A 20851-nucleotide genomic window follows, 5' to 3' on the forward strand; every position below is an offset into this window, starting at 1 on the left:
AGCTTATTATGTAAGTGTAAATAAATAAATAAATAAATAAATAAATAAATAAATAAACAATCTACTATGCGTAAAAGAATAGAGTTAGGGCGCATTACTACACACGAACTTCATCGTTCTCACCGCGCTGCCCCCGCGTAGCGACCGCGTGCATGTGACTGTCATGGCAAAGTACGCTCTATACATTTAGCTTTTACGTTTTAACTTAAATGAGCATCCTGGGCGCGCGTACGAGCCTAGCTTGTTTTTGGTCTAAACGGTGACCGAGCGTTTGTATTACTCAGAGGAATTTAAATGTTGTTGCCGAGTAAATAGAATTCAAATTCGCCATTAATGTACGGACAATGGCACACCAGACTACACATTTTTGTTCGAAATTCGCCTCCATTGCAACGGAACAAGATACGTCAATGTGTAGCTTGTTGTGCTGGCGTGAAAGCGTGGTGACTGGGCAGTCGCCATGCGGCGGCCGCGCGAAGACTTTCGCGTCGTTTAACTGGGCGCTTAGGGATGCATTCTGCCCGCCTTGTCATATACAACGCATTTACATTTTGGTAACTTACGAGATATTGGCACCTAAAGTTTCTTTTATCTTTGAAAAATGTCTTTACGCTGATTTTGCTTATGAATAAAAGTGAGATTATAGATGATTGTAGATCTCGTATTGCTGATTCCAGATGCGTTAATAACTCAATCTCGCTGAATATGTCGGTTACGTTGTTTATGATAAGGACGGTGGTATTACGCCCTGTACGTACCTTAAAATGTCTGTCGGGAAGTTGACTGTTCTCATTGAGTCCTAGTTTCTTCCGCAAGTATTTACGTCGGTTGCGTTTTTTGTATTCCTCTACTTGCTGATGGCGGCCTTTGAACATACATAGTCATCAAAAGAGGAATTTAAAAAGTTTATTCCAAAAGTAACAAACAAAATACATTCCATAAATTTATGGGATGACGTTACCTGGCAAAGGTCAGATACAAATTTCATAATTTCCAACATCAGTAACCTCGATTCATGAATAAAATACTTAATAATAAGTAAAATAACTTATTTGTGATAAAAATGTTGGGATCGTAACCCAACACAGGTCTTACTTTTTGTACTGCTTATTTGTGTAATCGTAACCAGCCCGTTACACCAAGTACCAAGTTGTGTAATCGTTCAGCAAGACAGAAAATTCAGAATTTACATAAAATGAGTCAATACCATCTATCGGGTTTTTATGAAACTGAGAAACTGCGCAGAGTTGGTGGATGGTAGTTGTATGATTGTTAATTATGTAATAGTAATTTGATATTGAAAAGAAAGTTGTAGGTACCATTCGCTTACTTTTACCGACTAACAGAAGCAAAGCATTTTTACTTAGTTCACCATATTTTATAGTGAATTCGTCAGCTTCTATTGTTTTGTTAGTTACCTTGCTTTATCGCAGTCCTTAGAATATTTTTTTTAAATCTCATATATCTGTTAAGTCCGCCCAAATCCGTATCATTGATTTTCTCTAACATGTCGATCATGCTCTCTACATCTCGTTCTGATTCGCGACAGTATTGGTAATATAGTCCAAAGATATATCTAAAAAGATAAAAAGAACCAAGTGTTTATTGCATTAGAAAATATCCAACGTGTGCGTGTCTAGTGACAAGCAAATAAAACAAATAACAGTATTTATTACAATATTTGCACTCTGTTCAGATCAAGTTAAAGTAACGCTCTTTAAGTCTGATATACGTGTAGTTTGTGGGTTAACTGTACCAAACAAGCGTACAATGCCATCCGCGTTCAATGTATTTAGAACTATGTTTAAATTGCCAAGATACTGTAGTGCATCTGAAATGTTTTTGTTAGCACGTACAGACGGGTTCTTCTCTTAGATAGAGAGTGCTAGATAGTACTAATAGCATTATAGCTGGTATAGCTCGTAGTTGCGACTCAACCATACTGCGACATTGGATTTCAATTATTAATAATTAAGTACATATATATAATATTTAATTCTAATTTAACATTATTGTAATTGAAGGTCGGATATTTGGAAGTATTCTGATTCAGTTGTGGTATTGTGAGGGGATGTGAGTGAGTGGTGATTTTTTGTGGAGTTTGTTGAATCATGTGTATTTAAGAAACGGCGGACTGTCGAGCATGTGTCTAGTACAATTGACTTTTGTAGAGCTATGTAGGTTTTAGGGTGCAGATCTATAATTTTTAAGGCGGTATGTATGGTTTTCGGTTTGATACCAGTTGACGAAATATAACGGGGACTTAATGGTTTCTTGGTGCCACATCTCTTTGATTTCGTCTGCTAAAGGTATGTATTTTTGTATTTTTTCAATGTGTTTCTGTTTTAGGTTGTTTGTATTAGGAACGGAAATTTTATGAGGTAGGTATTATTATTATATCTATTTTAGACTCTAAAAATTATTATTGTCATCATCATCATCATTATCATTATTATTATTTATTATTAGGTATTTCTTTAATTGTTTTTAAAAAATTTCAGCCATTTATTTGGGTAGGCAAATATCCGACAAGCCTTGAACTACGAGTCAGTGTTCGTTTATAAATACGTTTGCAATAAAATACGTGTGTTGCAGATTGGCAATTTGAAGTATTTTATTTTTATAATAACAGTATAGAGTATTTTGTGCTCTCGGGTAACTTTGGCGTTAAGTTCTAAGAAAACTTGAGTTGACTCTTAGACTATGGAAGTTGACTTCGAGTTTATTAATACTTAATTGTGCATGTGCTGTATAAATTTATTAAAAAAAACAATTGGTTTCTGTAATAGACAGTGTAGGTTCTCTGTCGTTGTAGATATGTAGATTCTCCTTTCAACAAAAGTAAAGAAAAGGCGCCAAAAACAATCACATTTAAAGTTAGAATTTAAATATAAAACTAAAACTCAATCTTTTTTAAACACTAACTTTTATTAACAAAACCTTTTTATTACTTTTATCAAGTTTATATATTGTTAATTTCGGTTTAATAAAGGAAAATTAAAAAATATTCTAAGACATGTGAAAAATTGTGAAAATGCTTCTAAAAACTTGAAGACGCGAAAGGGGTTCTGATCCATTTGGATCACTCGTTTTTTTGTGTGACTCTAAATTATTATTAGTAACTTAAATAGTACGAGCTAATATAAATTACTTACGGCCGAAACTCCTTTAATGAATGACCGTACACTCGGCTTCTTTTCGGACTATTGTCAAATGCTATCCTTGCTTTTACTTCCGCATAGATTGCCATCTGTTTCCTGTATTTTTCGCGTATTTTTCCTGCAATGTGAGGGGAATACGTACGCTATGTTGGGGAATTGCATATAACCATTTTTAAAGTGCCGAACTCCAAACAGAGAACAGAACCCAAGGGGCTACTGGGTAGTGACGGGTATTGCATGGAATGGCATGCGTAACACGTGCCAAAATTATTAAATGCGCCGAAACAACAATGAAATGGGTTTTATCCTCGATTACTAAACCGTTGTCGCCAAAACTCACGCTAGCATGAAGTTAAATACCATAAAATGTTGACAATGATTTATAGTTTCTAATTTAAAAAGATGTGACAAATTCTGGAATGTTAATATAATTTAAACTTTACCCTGTAGGCATATCGTTGAAAGTTCAATAGGTACCTATTATTGCAAGTTACGACGACCTTATGATTTTATATTAAAATCTCATTAGCTGAAAGACGACGATAACAGTCGATCGTATTGCAACGCAATAAGATTTACTTTCGTTTCTTATAATAAAGAATCTATTGTCGATAAAATTCATTAAAATTAAATAAAATAATTCACGTTTATATATGAAACAGCACTATGGATAAATATATTATTATGAATAGGATCAACTATCATTTTTGCACTCCTAAGTAGCAAAATAAGGCATCTTTCCAAGATTTTCGAGGTATTGCTTGATATAATAGACCCATAATATACTAAGCGAAAATAGCGGCTTAGCCCAAATTTGCGGAACTCCGCGTATTGTTAGCTTACTTGACACGCCCACTAAGTACTTCTACAGTATTTATTGTTCTGTTGTGTAACAGACCTTAATTTCCTTGTAAAATTTGAGTTATTACGTTTCACTAATACTTTACTATACGAGATTTATGTATAAAACTGCGTCACTATTACAAGGTATGTGGAAACGATCACTTACCTATGATTAGGCCAACACTGTACGCTATCGTGTTTTTATGATTCGCCTTTAAAGGATCCAGTGTACGAATTGTAAAATAGGCCTCCTGAAAATAGATAATAGTTTTGAATTAACCTAAGATCCGTTTTGCTTCGAAAGTCTATGGGAATATATGTGGTGGCACAGACAGAAAAGTACTCGCAGTAAAACTATACCGCCTTAATCATGGAATGATGGCGCATTTACACCGGGTCGTTGGCCGCCTTCAGTAGACCAGAGTATCCAGTTATCAGCAAATGTAAGGCACAGCAAGTATCGCCTTACAAGTCGCCGGATATCGTGAGTGTTGTGTATCGATTTAGTGCCACCCGTTGTGCTCAAATAATGATAAATAAATAACACACACACTCAAAGCCCCGCACTAAAGGAAAAACCTGAAATAAAAACCCTGTAAACCGTGTATCGTGGGGGTCATGGACACACACGTAGGTAGACAACCACAAATTACACCCAAACTCATGAGAGAAATAAATGTAGGCCATACAATGTCTCCAAAACAAAATTTGTTTGCCTTCACAAGACTAAGGACTCAGCACCGACTGGACCGACTCGTCAATAACAAACATCATCAAAATGCACATGTGCATGCATTGGCCGAACACCAGCTATTAAATATATTGGTGCTGTCTTTGTTGAGTAACTGGATTTTGGGCGGCTTATAGTGGTTATGGCTAATCGTGTTCGCAGACTTATATACGTTTTTAAGAATTTACGAAAATCTGCGAACAAAATAATGGTTGTTCAAAATAGTGTACACTTCTATCTGTCAGTCCACTAAAGCGTACGTAGTAGTACCCCACGTACGTAGTAGTACTACTACGTACGTGGGGCTTCGAAGACATGTATGCTCCCTCTGGAGAGGGCACAATTTCCTGAACATACCGAAATGCTAAAAACGTAAGTTCAGAATACCTGTGCCCTTAAAGAAATTGACTTTCTCTTTGTCGCTTGCCGAATGTGTCGCCCTTGATGTTTACACCTAGTCGCTTCGGTTGACTATAGTCGTTTAGACTCAGTATTTACACCAACCGGTGTAAATGCGCCATAACTATTGGTGTCGATAGATAGTTCATGTCTAGATTTTTTTATGACACTGCAACTGTTATGGACAGGCGTAGCTTACCATCAGGCGCAAGTCCTGCGCTTGGTGTTAAGCGACACGTCTGTCTATAGCAGTTGCATTGCTACTCAGAACTTTAAATAGCAAAGACCTGAGGGACACTGTTACCCCTGTCACTGCTACTGCTGCGCCTGTCACTCTGAGAAATTAGTTGACAAGTCTCGTAATATATATTATATATATTTTCACATAATATATATATATTTTCACAAGCACCCTTGCCCTTCAAAACCGAAGCGCAGTAATGCTCACACTACTGCTTGGCGGCAGAAATAGGTAAAGCGGCAGTAGGTACTTCCCTGGTCGAACTCTATTATATAAACTAGCCATTTAGGCAGTCTAAACATGATATTTTAATTAAGTTCTTTATTAACACAAATTATAAAATGAAAAATTGTTTAGGAAAGTTATTGTTTTATTTTTATAGTGTGTAATGGGTGTTTAGTACAGATTCAGATGTAGAGGACCTAATTATGTTACTACCGTTCTACGATCTCCACAAATTGTACTAAGCTACACTGTATAGTATTAAAAATAAAAAAATACTGATGGTTTAGTACATTTGTAATACTTTTTAATTAAATGACTTAAATCTCGATATTCTCGAGACTGAAAATTTGTCAAAAAATTGTCGAGACTCGAAATTTTCGATGCCGGTATTCCCGGGAGGAAAACCCTAGTGACTAACCAGCCAGAACAACCAGGTCGACACCAATTTAGAATATGAAGTTTCCTAACTTGGTTCAGCCGGGAACTTAGTGCATAAGTTGTCTCGAATGCTTTCTTACCCGTGATAACTCCAAAGACATATTCATCAAAAGCTCTCTGTCTGATTTGGTGGCGTAATCTAAACCTCGTTCTGTTTGCTCAAATAACTATAACCAAAAAGAGATATTATAAATAAGACAGGTTGTGACAAAGAAACTGCTTCTGAAAATGGTGAATATATACGACATATGTGTGGTGACATTATCATTGTTAGTCACTCGTCGTTTGTTGGACATCTCGACCAAATTTTATGTCTTCAATCACAGAATACAAATTACTATATAGTACACCCGCCGGCATATATAGGGGTACAAAAAAAATTATTAACATCCTTTAACATCGACTTAGTCAGCTTTACTCAAACTTTATTAAAAACAATCGAAGTTAAAATGCATTTTTCAGATTTTGTCACAAAGCTGAAATAGCTGAAAATATGAAAATTGTAACAGTAAAATGTTTGAATTGTTTAAGATAATATACAGGTAAGGTAAAAAAGATAATAAAAGCTTAACTACTAGAGAGTAAAACTAGGATTTTTAAATTATATGAATAAAATTGGGTCCCCGCGGCAAGGTGCCCAAGATGCTGGCAGCGTTCCCCTTTGTATTGCTATGCTAATGCGTTGGGTTTCCCAGACAGTCTATTAATTCTTTCGATAAAATTTTGTATAGATGAAGGGCACTGGGGCCCCACGGGCCAAAGATTTCGACTCCAAAGGCTGGAAATAAGTATTCGGAGCCGAGATCCTGGTACTTATTGCTTTTTATTCTTTCCGCCAGCTCAGCTGCGGAGCTAGCCCTCTTGCTGGTGTGTGGCGTCTCACACCAGTGCCCGGCCCATAATCCAAGGGATGAGAGACATTCCGTCCGGGTGTTCGCCATCTGTTCGCGACATGCCGCTTGGCTCGAAAATACCGGGCACGTTAACAGTGGCTAAGGCCCGGCGGATGATGTCGTTGAGGGCTGCATGCCGGGAGATACGGCCGGCGCTCAGCTGCCAGGAACGACTGTGGCGACCCAGAGCACTTACGTCTTTGCCGCAAGGACAGTCGTGAAGGGAGCAAACTAGGACACCGAGGCGGAGGCCTGCAGCTATGCGAAAGGAAGGTACCTGCACTGGCAGAGAGGAACGCGTGTAGCCAGTGGCCAGATTCCCACCTGGACGCCGCTTCCAAGCGCGCTCGGTCTATTGGGGTGCAATGATTCATTAAGTCATTTAAAGTCTTTAAATTGACTAAGCTTGAATAGATCAAAATTTATTAAACAAAACATATTTTCTAAGTTTTTTTTTAAACTTTGTACTGTTCCACTGCTAAGTAAAGACCTCTCTCCTCTCTCTCCACACCTCCCTGTCTTGCGCCACTGAGGTCCGTGCGCTCTTTAAGGTGCACGTCTAGCTCGTCTCTCCACCAACGCTTTGGTCTGCCATATGGTCGTTTCCTCTCGTTGGGGATCTAGTCTGTGGTGGCTTTCGCCCACGACTCCTCCGCTATGCGGCAGACGTGACTCGCTCAATCCCATTTTAGTTTATCCGCTTGTTGACCCACATCTGCGATTCATGTTTTCGAGTTCAGGTTACCGTTTCGAATTCTGGATGCTGCGCTCCATAGCTCGTTGGCAGTCCCAAAGTTTAGACGTAATCCGAGCAGTCAGTGACCAGATTCGTGCGCCGTAGGTGAAGGTGAATAGAATGCACACGCCCATGAGTTTTATTTTAAAGCAGGAGTGGTAAGTCGCCTTTCATCGGATGTTTCATAGACCATTAGCCTGTGTCCTATGGAGTTGGTCATTAGTTTGCTCTTCGACCTGTTCATGCAGAGTCCAACCTTGAGGCTTGCGGTGTTGAGTTGGTTCAACATTGTGCCGAGTTCGGTAGCTGAGGAAAAGAAGAGAACAATGTCGTCGGCGAAACGTAAATTAGTCAATCTTTTTCCACCGACAGCAATATCCCTCCCGATCCAGCTGGGTGTTAGGGTCTTAAACAGCTCTTTCAAAGTAGCTTTAGCCCATCGCAAATCCTAGAGACGATTTCGGTACTGTAGCGTCATAGAGCGACACGGTATTTATAACGCGAAGATGAGTTTTCATCTACCATTTAAAAAATATGTAAAAAAAGTTTTAAATAGCTATGCAAAGTGAAGAGGTGAAGTTAGTTTTAATAGACGCGAGAAGTAACGTACGGCCCAGATTGATACAATTGTGTGGGAAAAGTTTGAAACGCCACCACACCACTCTTTTTTAATTATTTATCGGTGTACGTGTATTCAAAACACTTATTGTAGATATATCTAATGAATCAACAAATAATAATTAGCTATACTTATAAAAATATGTAGAAAATGATACTTACTTGTTCGAAACTGTTGGCTGACTGACGTAGGCGCGATATTTACGCGGGAGTTTAAGGTCTGGCTTTCGCATAATCGTGTCGCACGGGGCCCGCCCAATACAGACGTAAAACCGATGAGATGAATTCGATTTTGCGACCCGCATAATCGTACTAGACCGTCCCGAAAGGGCTAGAGTAATCATAGAACTTATGTATTTTGGATTTTGTCTGTGGTCATCGTAATTTCGATGAACCTCGACCTTTTGTTTTTTTATTTGTAGTTCAGGTTCACGTCTTCTTTTTCCCAAAATAACTCATACTGAATAAAGGAAATAGGTACTATAAAAAGTTCACGTCTTAGTATCGACATCGCGGTCACACTCTCGTTTCGTCACTTTGCCGCCGCAAATGTGGTGAGATGAGAATATGGTGAGTTGACAATTGGTCATCTGCTCACAAAGGCCGCAAACTACTGGGCGATGCCTCTGGCTCCGTTTACCGCGCCGGTTGTTGGTGGTGAATAAAATGGTTTTAAACTTTGTCCTGTCTCATTGAAAACTTACTTGTTTATAAAATTCGATGGCATTTGTTGAGGGCAAAGGATCAGGTCGTGGCGTCGTATGATGGTAGTAAGTGTATGTACTACCGTTGGCATCCGTTGCTACCTCTAGTCTGAAAAAAGTATGCTTACAACCACGAAATAACAAATTAGTGGAAGTATGATAAGGGCGTTCCCCTTTATCATTGTTATGATACCTATATCCAACATAATCAGCCTTTATTGTGTTTCAACACTCTCCTAAGTAGAACGTATGCTTCACTACGTAAACTAAAACTATTTTGAGTTTCTAAACAAGACTTTTCATATTATATAATATATTAATAATGATAATAATTTATTGTTCCAAAAAGCTTTACACTAAGTGCTGTAGATAGACTGGATGGAACCACTAAATACATTTGCATAGGAAAAGGTTGTTGCGTATAGAGTACAACTGCTGATTAAAATAGAATTTGATTCGATTCTGCTGACTAAGAGAGAATTAGTTTAAAAATGTTGTATGTTTTTCTGAGAAAAGAAGTTTTTTCTCAGTTTTTTTATTATTATTAGTTATTCTATCGTTTGTTCTATGATACCGTTTATTCTTTTATTTTTATTAGTTTATAGCATGGCAACCCCATCTAGTGTGCCCGAAGCGTACTCGCAAGTGACGACAAAATGATAGTCGTGATTATTGTAATTGAATTACTATAATAATTGCACAGTGCCCTATTTTGCTAGTTACTAAGTAAAATAATTTCATATAAGTGTTCTTAGGATAATGGTAAAAGATGATGAACGACAGTCGTGATTAAAAATGCCAATCTGCCACTATATTTATTTATTCTTTTCCTAGATGAGTAAGGTATGAAGTTCCGGTAGAGAAAAGCAGATCTTCTTTTTATTTAATTTCTTTAAACATTATTTTCTCGGTTTTCAGCTTTCTCACAAGCCCCCTTTCAACTAACAGCGGCAGAATTATTGAGATACATTTCTTCAAAAAAGTAGTAAGTAGGTAAAGGTTTTTTAACACAAGTTTGTTACAAATGTTAACTGTGCTTTTTTCGTACGGAGGACTGATTACAAATGTCAATTATGACATTTTATGGTAAAGAACCTGATTACTGATATCAGTAGTACCCTTTTTTTCTATATCTATAATAATAATAATAACTCTCACACTCAACATAACCCTGCACTGGGGAAACCCTGTGTCGCGGGTGCCATGGACACACACATAGACAACCACAAATTACACCCAAACTCAGGAGAAAAATAAATGTAGGCCATACAAATATTTCTCACGGCCCGGGAATCGAACCTGGGACCTCTGTTGGGATGTCTGTTTGTACCTTTTCATGAATTCTAAAAAAAATTGTTTTCTGGACCCTGAATCTTCTCGAACGCAATTAAAAACAAATTGTCCCTTTTTTCGTTCGGAGACCATTCATACAACAATACTTTTTATATGCTTTTGAGGTTAACCTTACTCTGTAATGCCTTCGTCTTCTTCGTCAGGCTCTACCCAATAGGGATCGTCTGCAATAAAATGTAATAAAAATAAAAAACAAGTACATGGTGCCATAATGAATTCCCTGAGATCATGGGGCGAATGACCTAAATGAATAAATACGGTGTGGATTACCGAACTGTTTTCACTTTTTCGCATTTTTCTTTTTATGGATTCTTATTCCCCACTAGCATCGCCCAATAGTTTACTCCAAAGAAATGAATAAGATTCCAGCAACGTGGCAATGGTGCACATTTTGATGAAATATATAGTAGTTTATGTGATTGTTACATGACGAAAAGCCTTAAACATCACACGAGTGTTTTAATGCCTAATTTTATGTACAGTCACATACACTGCCTTATCTATACACATATTAAAAGCTCTCTGTGATGTGTTCAGGAACCGCATGTTACGACTGGCATTGAGGGCATTGATCAGAGCTATAATCGGTAATTATTAGTAAAATAATGCCAAAACAGTTATTTTTGATACAAGTGCGGAAAGTTAGTCATTATTCACGAGTCTCGAGGCTTGACTGACTCGAGACAACTGAAAATGACAAATCCGCACGTATATCCAACGACATTTTTTATTACATGTGCGAAAAAACTACATTGACAGTAAATTAAAACAGTTTAAAAAACTAATTTTATTCTTTATCTAATAAAAATTCAGAGTACAATGGTAACTGTTGCCAGTATTCAGCCACATTAAAATTACTATTTTAATGGCGCGGCGCGCAGCGGTCTCGCGTAATACTCACATCCGGTCACTGTTAATACTCAATCAGCCATCTTTATGGAAAATATTTTGGTATTTTTAAATGTAACCTCAAGAGATTTATAATTGCATAGGTGTTTTATAAAACAAGTTTATAAAACACCTATACAATCAAACAAATAAGATGTTTGTAAGTAAATATAAGTTTTAATGACGAATGACTTACGTCACAAAGCACATAAATATTAAATAAATATACAACCTCTTTAGTTCTATGTTTAAGACTTGAAATAATAGTAAATAAATAAAAAATGGAAAAGTAAAAAGCACTGGTGCGAATAATCCTTAGACTATGGAGACTTTTTTTTCAATCCTCTAAAGATATCAAGTAACATGTGAGATTTGTCAAAATTGATTTCTATCGACATTTCATTTCGAATAAACCTTCGTCTGGACTGATATTAGAATTGAAATCGAATCACGGATTTGTTTAGTAACATTGACTTACAAGTCAATGTTTAGTAAACTAAGTTTATGAAACGAGCCGAGTGAGAGGCTTCAAAGTAGCAATGCATCTCTTTCTAATAGGGTGTACATTTACTAGTATTAGGGGTTAAAGTATGAAATTGCCGTTTTATTGCAATAGGTTCTTTGAATTTTCATAGAATCTTCATGGTTTGAGGTTTTCGAATGAAACTTTTTTCAAATGGTTTCTGTCATTTTTTTTTTTTAAATTTGAAACATTTGAATATCGACTTTCAATTGTTTTTGTTATTCAATTTAGACAAGAAAGATGGATACTGCGAAAATTCGAGTGATTTTTGAATACGAGTTCCGACGCGGAACTAACGCGGCAGAAACAGCCCGAAATATCAATGCTGCGTTTGGAGAGGGGTCTACTAATGAACGCACCGTGCGATTTTGGTTTAAACGCTTTCGTGATGGAAATTTCGACTTAAAGAACGAGCCACGAGGAAGACCGCCCACACAGGTGAATAACGATGAATTAAGTTAGATAGTGGAAGCCGATCCTAGTCAAACTACCCAGGAATTAGCGGCATGGTTTAACGTTACCTTACCCACAATATTGACTCACTTGCGTCAAATCAATAAAATAAAAAAATACGAAAAATGGGTGCCTCATGATTTGACTGATCTGCAGAAAGAAACGCGTGTTGAAACTTGTGTTGCCTTGTTGAACCGGTACAGAAATGAAGGAATATTGGATCGAATTGTAACATGTGATGAAAAGTGGATTCTTTATGATAACCGGAAAAGAAAAATGCAATGGCTGACCCCAGGTCAAATGCCACAACAGTGTCCTAAAGCAAAACTTACCAATAAAAAGGTAATGGTAACTGTTTGGTGGTCTCAGCATGGTGTTATTCACTATAGTTTTCTCCGATCTGGTCAAGCAATAACGGCAGATGTCTATTGTGCCGAACTCCGAACAATGTTGACAAAACTAGCAGTAAACCAGCCCCGACTCATGAATCGATCTTCACCATTATTGCTCCACGACAACGCGAGACCTCACACAGCACGAGAAACCATTTTGACCCTTCAGGAACTGCAGTTAGAAACCATTCGTCATCCTCCGTATTCACCAGACCTTGCTCCAACGGACTACCATTTTTTTCGTGATTTGGACAATTATCTACGTGACAAGAAGTTTTGTTCCCAGGAGGCAGTACAAAATGCTTTCACACAGTTTGTGCAGTCTAGATCGTCGGAGTTCTATCGCAAAGGCATTAATAACCTTCCCATTAGATGGCAGCAATGTATAGATAATAATGGCAACTATTTTGATTAAATAAATTTGTTAAAAATTTAAAAAATAAACAATTTAGATTTTCAGTACAAATCGGCAATTTCATACTTTAACCCCTATTATTTATGTGATCTGTGGTGTTCATTCATTTTTCAGCCAGCCATTTGGTTTTTTTAAATTTTTATTGAATTGATATTCAATTATTTTTTGGGAAATTACTCCACTATTTTGTTATAATTATTAATACAACGATCGAACACTCAGAAAATAATTATCAACAAATTGGTATACTTATTTGATATGACACTTCATAACAGAAGGTTTCATTGTTGATATATTATTTTGTATTATTACAACAGTAAAAGCATACTACCTTTAAGCTAATTTTATTTAATTAAAATTTAAATAATTTAATTGAATTTGATGATAAACATTTTCACAGATAAGAAATTTGTTCTAACAAAACAGTTTATCTTTACGCTGGTTTTTGAACACATCATAGAGGGTTTATGATATGTGTGTAGATAAAATGATTTTCTAAAACATTCCTTTTGTTAAGAAATCTCTGATATAGAATGGCTATTCCATATTTTAATGATAGTAATACAGAGCATGTAATTGCAATTGAACACTTTATATTTCTGACACAAAGGCGCCTCTATCATGAGATTACAGTGCGTCGCCTTATACGCGTTTTCATATACTTTTTTTTTTACTGATTTTTGTTGAAGAAAAACTTATAAAGTTCTCGCTCAAATATATTATTAAAGTAATAATATTACTATATTATAGTATTCGAAGTATAATTAAATAAGAAAATGATATAAAAATAAGAAAAATATAATTTAACTAATTAAAATGCTGACTACTAACATTACCTATTGCGTTTACGTTTACTGGTGTACAATGTTACACCACATTTTTATCTTCGTCGTGAGAAATTACATAGTAATCACATAATTATGAGGTTGTCATTCTAAGATAACGAGTGACAGTTTTCGCTAGAGACCGCGTAAGTAATGATGTTTGAGTATATTTGTATAAAAAATGTTGTTTCTTCTCGTGACCGCTAGAGGCGCTGTATAATTTGCCATACAAAATTGTGTAGTAAATTATGCTGTAGCTAACGACAACTTTACTGTCACAGTAATCTTGTTATAGAGGAATAGAAAAGTAAACTGCATAGATGTTGAAAAGAATAGTATATGTCCTTGTTGGAAATAGTAGTCGGACCTACTGCATAAAAATCAAGCGAACACCGTAGTATAACAAGACAAGTAGTGTAACTCCACTTATACGTAACAGCGGACTTGCAAATGTATACGCCAACCGCGCGTACCCTGTACGGACGCACACATTCGCTTTAACTCGCGGTGCGCTCGAGTTGCACAGCACGGGTCGCACACCTTTACAGATCAATACAGTTAGACGTGGTTAGTTAGCGTACGACGCTTGTCAACATTAGGCTTCGAAAGACCTATTTGAGATTATTATGGTATTGTCGTTTCTTTCTTTAGCGCGAATTCATTAAATTCGCAGAAAAGTGCCATATTGTGTTTTGGAGTACAAAATTGATAGCCGCACCATGGCCGCACCAAAAATATTAGCCGTACTAGTATTTCATATCATCGCTAAGGCTTGTTATAATACATTTTCAATTTTCTGTTTATCGAATTGATTCAGATGCTAATCGTTCGTCGTAGTCCAGCTACTGGACGCAAGATGGCAGCACTACATTGAATAAAATTTCAATATAAAATCAAAACGTCGTAACTTGCAATAAAGATATTGAATAGACTTGTGCCTGATCGATCCTTAGCGGGAGCGATCCTAGTTAGTTCAATCGGACAACTGAACTAGGTCGATCTTCTAGTTCATTTAGTTCCTTAGTTAGTTAGTTCGTCTTGTCCTTGCTTGGACATTGAACGAACGTTCCAAACTAGTAATTTTATTCACATGAACTACTACGGACTTCTAATATTATGAGGTGAATAATACACTGTACTAAATATTTAAAAATACATTTTGCATGGAATCGGCACTATTTGATTTTCCTTCATATTTTACAGGTTTAAAGACTGTAATTCTAACTAAATATCCGTTTTTTTACAAAATAAGAATTTTGGTTAGAATGGTGTGTTTAAAATCAATATTTAGATACAACTATTTCAAATACTGGTACACGTAGGTTGAAATTATACATACAGATACCTACCAAAAAAAAAAAAATTTTGCAAACTTGTATAAGTATACATATGTAAGTAGATACGTATTAGAGACTTAGAACGAGCTGGGAACGTTATATCGTGCATCCCACTCGAACTTGTACTAAAAGTAGTGAAAGATTGCTATTTGTCCCGCTCGCACCGTTCCTATTGTATAAAAGACAGGTGAACTATCATCGCAGGCAGTTCCTAGTTCGTACTGAACTAAAACTAACGATGAACTATTAAAACCGTGCAAGATGAACTAGTTCATGTCGGTCAGTGTAGGGAATATATTCCTAATACTTCGTAGTTCATGACCTATAGAAGAATAATATTGAACTTTAAAACGCGCACATCCAACATAGCCATAAAAAACTTTCAACGATCGATATAGCGAGTGGGTAAAGTTTAAATTATATTACCAATCCAGAATTTGTTACATCTTTTTAAAATAGAAACTATGACCAATCATGATTTATCATGATTTCGTAGTGTTGAGTGTTTATCATTTGTTTGTGTGCGTGCGTTTATTATTTTGTTTGTGTGCGGTTCCAATAATAATCGAGGCTTAAGGTACTTCCATTGTTTTTTTTTCTTCCGTGCACGCCCCATTCATATTATTATTATTATTATTATCAATTAATACACTAGCAGCTCTGCGAGCTGATGCGTGTATATCACTGCACTTGTATATTATTCGTTTCCAAAATGTTTATCAAGTCTAGCTTTGAAACTGTTCACTGTCTGTGCACTAATAACAGTTTCTGGGAGCGAATTCCACAAGTTCACAACGCGAAATGGTAAGAAGTGTTTTCTAGGGTTGCTAGCACACGGAGGCATGTTTAACTTTAGAGAGTGGCCTCTCAATTGATGATTATAAAAGCCACTGCTACTGATGTTTTTTCTGTGTCGAGCTTATAATTTGTTATTTATAAATGTGTCGTTAATGATGACCTCCGTGATAGACTGGCTTTCATGGTGTCGCCATCTCTGCCTCGACCGGCTTAGTGTAGAAAACTAACTTTTCTATATTGTCTCGGGTCTGGGTGTTTGTGGTACATACCATCGTTGTTTCCGATTTCTATAACATAAGTGCTTTGGGTAATTACTTTGGGATCAGAGCAACGTATGAGATGTTGTCTAATATTTATTTATTTATATTTATACAAACTCGCACTTTTTTCTCTTTCATGACCATACTTCCGTAATCGAGACATTAATCCGCGATGCAGGCATAAAAATATGAATATGAAAGCACTACATTTGACTAAAGTTATTTCGATATATCATACAATATTGTGACGAATAGAGGAAAAGGTGGTAATATGGCCAGTATATTGGCCCCGTTGAATATTAGTAATTTAGATAAGCGCTGTCTAGTATACATTTGGCGCAATATGAAGCTTCTGTGATAGCTTTGATAGAAAACCCACGAAATTCGTAAGATGGCGCTTCGTTTGTCAGTTATTCAATCGGATGTCCGTATCTACTTATTCAGAACTTTTAAGAAAAATGGTAACTGGTAGGAAATTAATTGATCGACTTCAACATCCATAACTTGAGAAATTGAGACGCACTGCCAAATCGAAAATCAATCACAAAATGGCGTGGGAAGGAAATACCCACACCCGCGCGCGTGCAACGCGTCGCCCGCGAACCGACCGCAGAGTACGCGAGCGACGTCCGCCAAGCGGGCGGTTTGCGGCCGCCGCGAGCAAAACCGTCTCCGCTGCGGGCGTAAAACGCGTCGTGAAATGTGCGACTAAATTTTACATACATTTCTACATTCTTCGGAGGCCGCGGTCCCGCTACCGCGGCGGGCGTGAAAACCGCTCCATGAGTTCTTAGCCTTAGTTTCTTACAAGAATTATTCTATTCTCGTATTGGAAGAAAATAATCAGGATAGCAGAAGTTGCTTAAATTTAAAGAAATGTTTATTCATTTTGTATGAATATTGTTTAGTTGTACCTGCATAGGTACCTTATTATGTTTTGTAATCTATACAGTTATCTCGGACTATTCAGTCCATAGTGACAAGTAAACACGTGTCAACTATTGGAGTTATTTATTATAATTATTTAAACAGCTTGTCCATAATTATATTTACAATGTCGAGCCCAGAGGAATCCGTCATTACAAAGTATTATCTTATGTTTTCTTCTTGAAGTTACGGCGTACTTAATATTTTAGGCGAAGGGCGAATTATGCTCCGAGCTAAGGTCCCACTTTGCTTGTACCGAGTTACACAGGATGAATCAGGACTGCGCAATCTAAGCAAGAGGGTGGCTTTACACTTAAGCTCATACGACTTTGTGCGATCGGAATTGAGATCTCGGCCAGGGTTTCTACAGTAGCGTGTTTGCTGGAGGCGACTGGGATGTCAGCTCATCTTGTCTGTTATACCATGGCCTTTTATATCGTGTGTTCGCTTGGGTTTGCTTGGGCGACGCTTGCTCATGGCGTGGCGTCGCATCTCCGTGGTTCTATGGTCATCATTGGGTTGCGCATATCTATGGGTTACGCGGTCAAAGGTCCTTTGTGAAAAACAAAGCGTGGGTCGGTGCTGGCGAGTTATTTATTACCTGTTCTGCGAGACGGCGACCCTTTTTGTGAACTGCTAATGTTTGGGATGTTACGGCATTGAATTTTTATACCAGTGTCGCAGAGTGGTATGATTTTGAAATAGAAATGTAATGCTGAACAATTCTGAATTTGAGACACTCTTGTTCCCGTTACTACAAACACAACAATAAACAAGTCTAATATTTGATGTCATTTTTTAAACACAGTGCGTGTGTGCGCCGACCTTCGATATGCAACGCAGGTATACCGGGAGATTATTGGAGTGTTTGCGTCCTTACGTCACGCGTCACGGCGGGTGTGCACCTTATAAGTCGTGCTGCTACGTTTGTATGGAGTTACCATACTTGGCTGATTTTTCTTTCTTTCACACATAGACAATCACAAATTACACCAAAACTACGAGAGAATTAAATGTAATCCATACAAATATTTCTCCCGGCCCGGGCATCGTATCCGGGAGCTCTACGTGGCAGAATAGCATGGCAACCGTTCGGCCACAGAGGCAGTTAAATTATACCATGCTAATATAGTACAGACAAGTCATATAAAACGTTACATATATTTAGTCCATAACACATACCTCCTAGATAGTAATCGTCTGAATCTACAATTGCTGTCTCGTTACTTGGTTGTGGTTGTTTGGTCCGAGGTGCTCGTGTGGTGTACATACCATAATATCTAATTGTATACATGGCCAGCACCACTCCAGTTTGTAGTACGATTAACACTGGAAATATACATTGTTTCACTAGAGTGGAAAATTAAGTTATTGCAAACTGTGGTTGGTGCGTAATACCCATGGAATAATATGTTGGCATAGGTTGAATTAATATACCCACGTTATATCCTATTTGTGCCGTCGCGTCCATTAAATAACGAGTAACAACGCCCCCTCCAAATCGTGTAACAATCGACAATATTAACTGAATTATAGGAAAAATACCAAACACTACCTACATTTTCTTTTTAATTTTGTGTCAAAAAACCTGCAATATAATTTTGTGACGCTACTAATACAATTTTTCCATTTATTAAATGCGTAGTTACGCATTTAATAAATGGAAAAACTAAACTTTAAACTGTTCAAGCATTAAACTGTTCAAGGAATAAAGAAGTACCGTCCCTGTGACAGTGTACTATCTCAGTATTACAATATCCAGTACTATAATGTATTAAGCCAGAAAAATAGAACATTGCGCAAGGATTTGTCGCTGTAGAAGTAGAAGTTTTGACGGTAGGTATTACACGTTTGTTTATGCGTGTTTAGTCACTGGCGGGCAGTGCTTAGTACGAAAGGTTTACAGAATATTAAATACTTCGCAACATGTTTGTATCTACTGTGACGACAACAAAACATACGGAATAAGCAGAAATGCAATATTTTTTTCAATAACTACATTTACGGCATCCTAGTAGCACTATGTCTGTTTTTCGATAAAGTGTTTTATGTCGTTAATGACTTCGCAGATGCAATGTTTGTGCAGTAATTGAAATTTTGAAATATATATATATAGTAGCTGCTAATGTTTTGATTATTGCCTAGAATAGTTATAGCCCAAAATACTAGCATTAGAGCTCTTTGTGAAAAAGTTCTTCGAGGGTAGTACTGCCACCTCACCTATTTTTGCCGCCAAGCAGTAATGTCAGCATTACTATGTTCCAGTTTTGAAGGGTTCTGGTGAAATTACAGGCCCATGGCACTGGTCAACTTATGTCTCAGTGTGACGGGCATAATGGCAGTGCCCCTCAGATCTTTGCGACTTAAAGCTTTGAGTGGCACTGCAACTGTTATGAACAGGCGTGTAGCTTACCATCAGGCGCACGACTGGTATGTCCCGTCACTTAATATTATAAAAAAAATACTTACCAGTAACAACGCAGAAATGTCTTGGAATAATCATTTCACGTTTTTCACAATCGAATGCAACGTTCATAATAAAAAAGCCTTTACACCTAATTCCGCAATTTTATAGCACTTTTTATATCATTTCAATAAAAGTGTGTTAAAAATTTGCATTTCATTATCATTACGCAACTAGTCAATTAATTACACAACTAATCATTAGTGTTGATGACCTCGGTTAGTAGTGGTCTAACCGTTAGCACTGCGGGTTCTGGATACACCGAGTACCAGAAATAGGCGCGGTAGTTCAGTAGCGGTAGAGCTCCTCGTGTAAGAGTTCATCCAGGGAAGCACTTGCCACCTTACCTATTTCTGCCGCCAATCAGTAATGTGAACATTACTGCCTTCCGGTTTCGAAGGGCAAGGGTGCTGTTGTTGTTTGTTGTTATTCAAAAAGAAATATAAGAAGCTTAGAATAGCCCAATAGCGTCTTCCTGCCGAATAAACTAACACTGACTAGCAGCAGTAGACCTCCAATAGAGTTCGTCCAGGGAAGTACTGCCGTTAAGCAGTAATATTAGCATTACTGCGTTCCGGTTTTGAAGGGTAGGTGCTAGTAAAATTACAGGCACATGGGACTTGTCAACTTATGTCTCAGGGTGCCGGGCGCAGCGGCAGTGCCCCTCAGATCTTTGTTATTTAAAACTCTGAGTGGCCCTGCAACTGTAATGGACAGACGTGTCGCTTATCTCCAGGCACACGACTTGTTCGTCCCGTCACTTAATCTTATTAAAAAAAAAGGCGCGCGACTATAACTGTCTGGAGTGTTGACTGCATACAGTTCGCTTCGCACATGCAATTCGCCCAGTAACCTTAATTCACCCAGTAACTTCGCCTTAACGTCGCTGTGTGGTAATACGAGATCTTTTTTTTTTTTTCACCGGATACTGCCGTCCGGCCAATATTTTTAGTATGTACATTATTTCAGCTCGCTGTGCTCCGCCTTGTATTATACGAGTCAGGCAAACCCCGTTCCAATCGAGGGAGAGGTATAGATATAGTGTTTTTTTCAAGTGTTTTATGATTACGCTTAGCAGATACATTAAATATTAAATCTGTATTTTGTTCCTACTCAAAACTTCACATTAATGGAGGTGCAAGGTTTACGAAATTAGCCGACGGCTTATAGAAATGGAAATAGAAACCATTTCTTGAAACGCCACATTATAAAAAATGCAAATAATATAA

General features: G+C 37.4%; 1 protein-coding gene across 1 annotated transcript; it reads right to left on the reverse strand.

Annotated features, from left to right (window-relative positions):
- Window positions 1–690: 690 nt before the first annotated feature.
- On the reverse strand, window positions 691–19661 carry LOC113239546. The gene is made up of 10 exons (XM_026476606.1): window positions 19628–19661; window positions 18341–18487; window positions 10457–10505; window positions 8989–9097; window positions 6118–6204; window positions 4171–4255; window positions 3156–3279; window positions 1419–1576; window positions 759–865; window positions 691–699 (listed from the first exon to the last, which is right to left on the reverse strand). Exons 1-10 carry the CDS (start codon window positions 19659–19661, stop codon window positions 691–693), a joined length of 909 nt encoding a protein of 302 aa, XP_026332391.1.
- Between the last annotated feature and the right edge of the window lie 1190 nt (window positions 19662–20851).

This window comes from Hyposmocoma kahamanoa, unplaced genomic scaffold (assembly GCF_003589595.1).
Source record: "Hyposmocoma kahamanoa isolate Upper Pololo Valley unplaced genomic scaffold, ASM358959v1 99879, whole genome shotgun sequence".
NCBI classification, from domain to species: Eukaryota; Metazoa; Arthropoda; class Insecta; order Lepidoptera; family Cosmopterigidae; genus Hyposmocoma; species Hyposmocoma kahamanoa.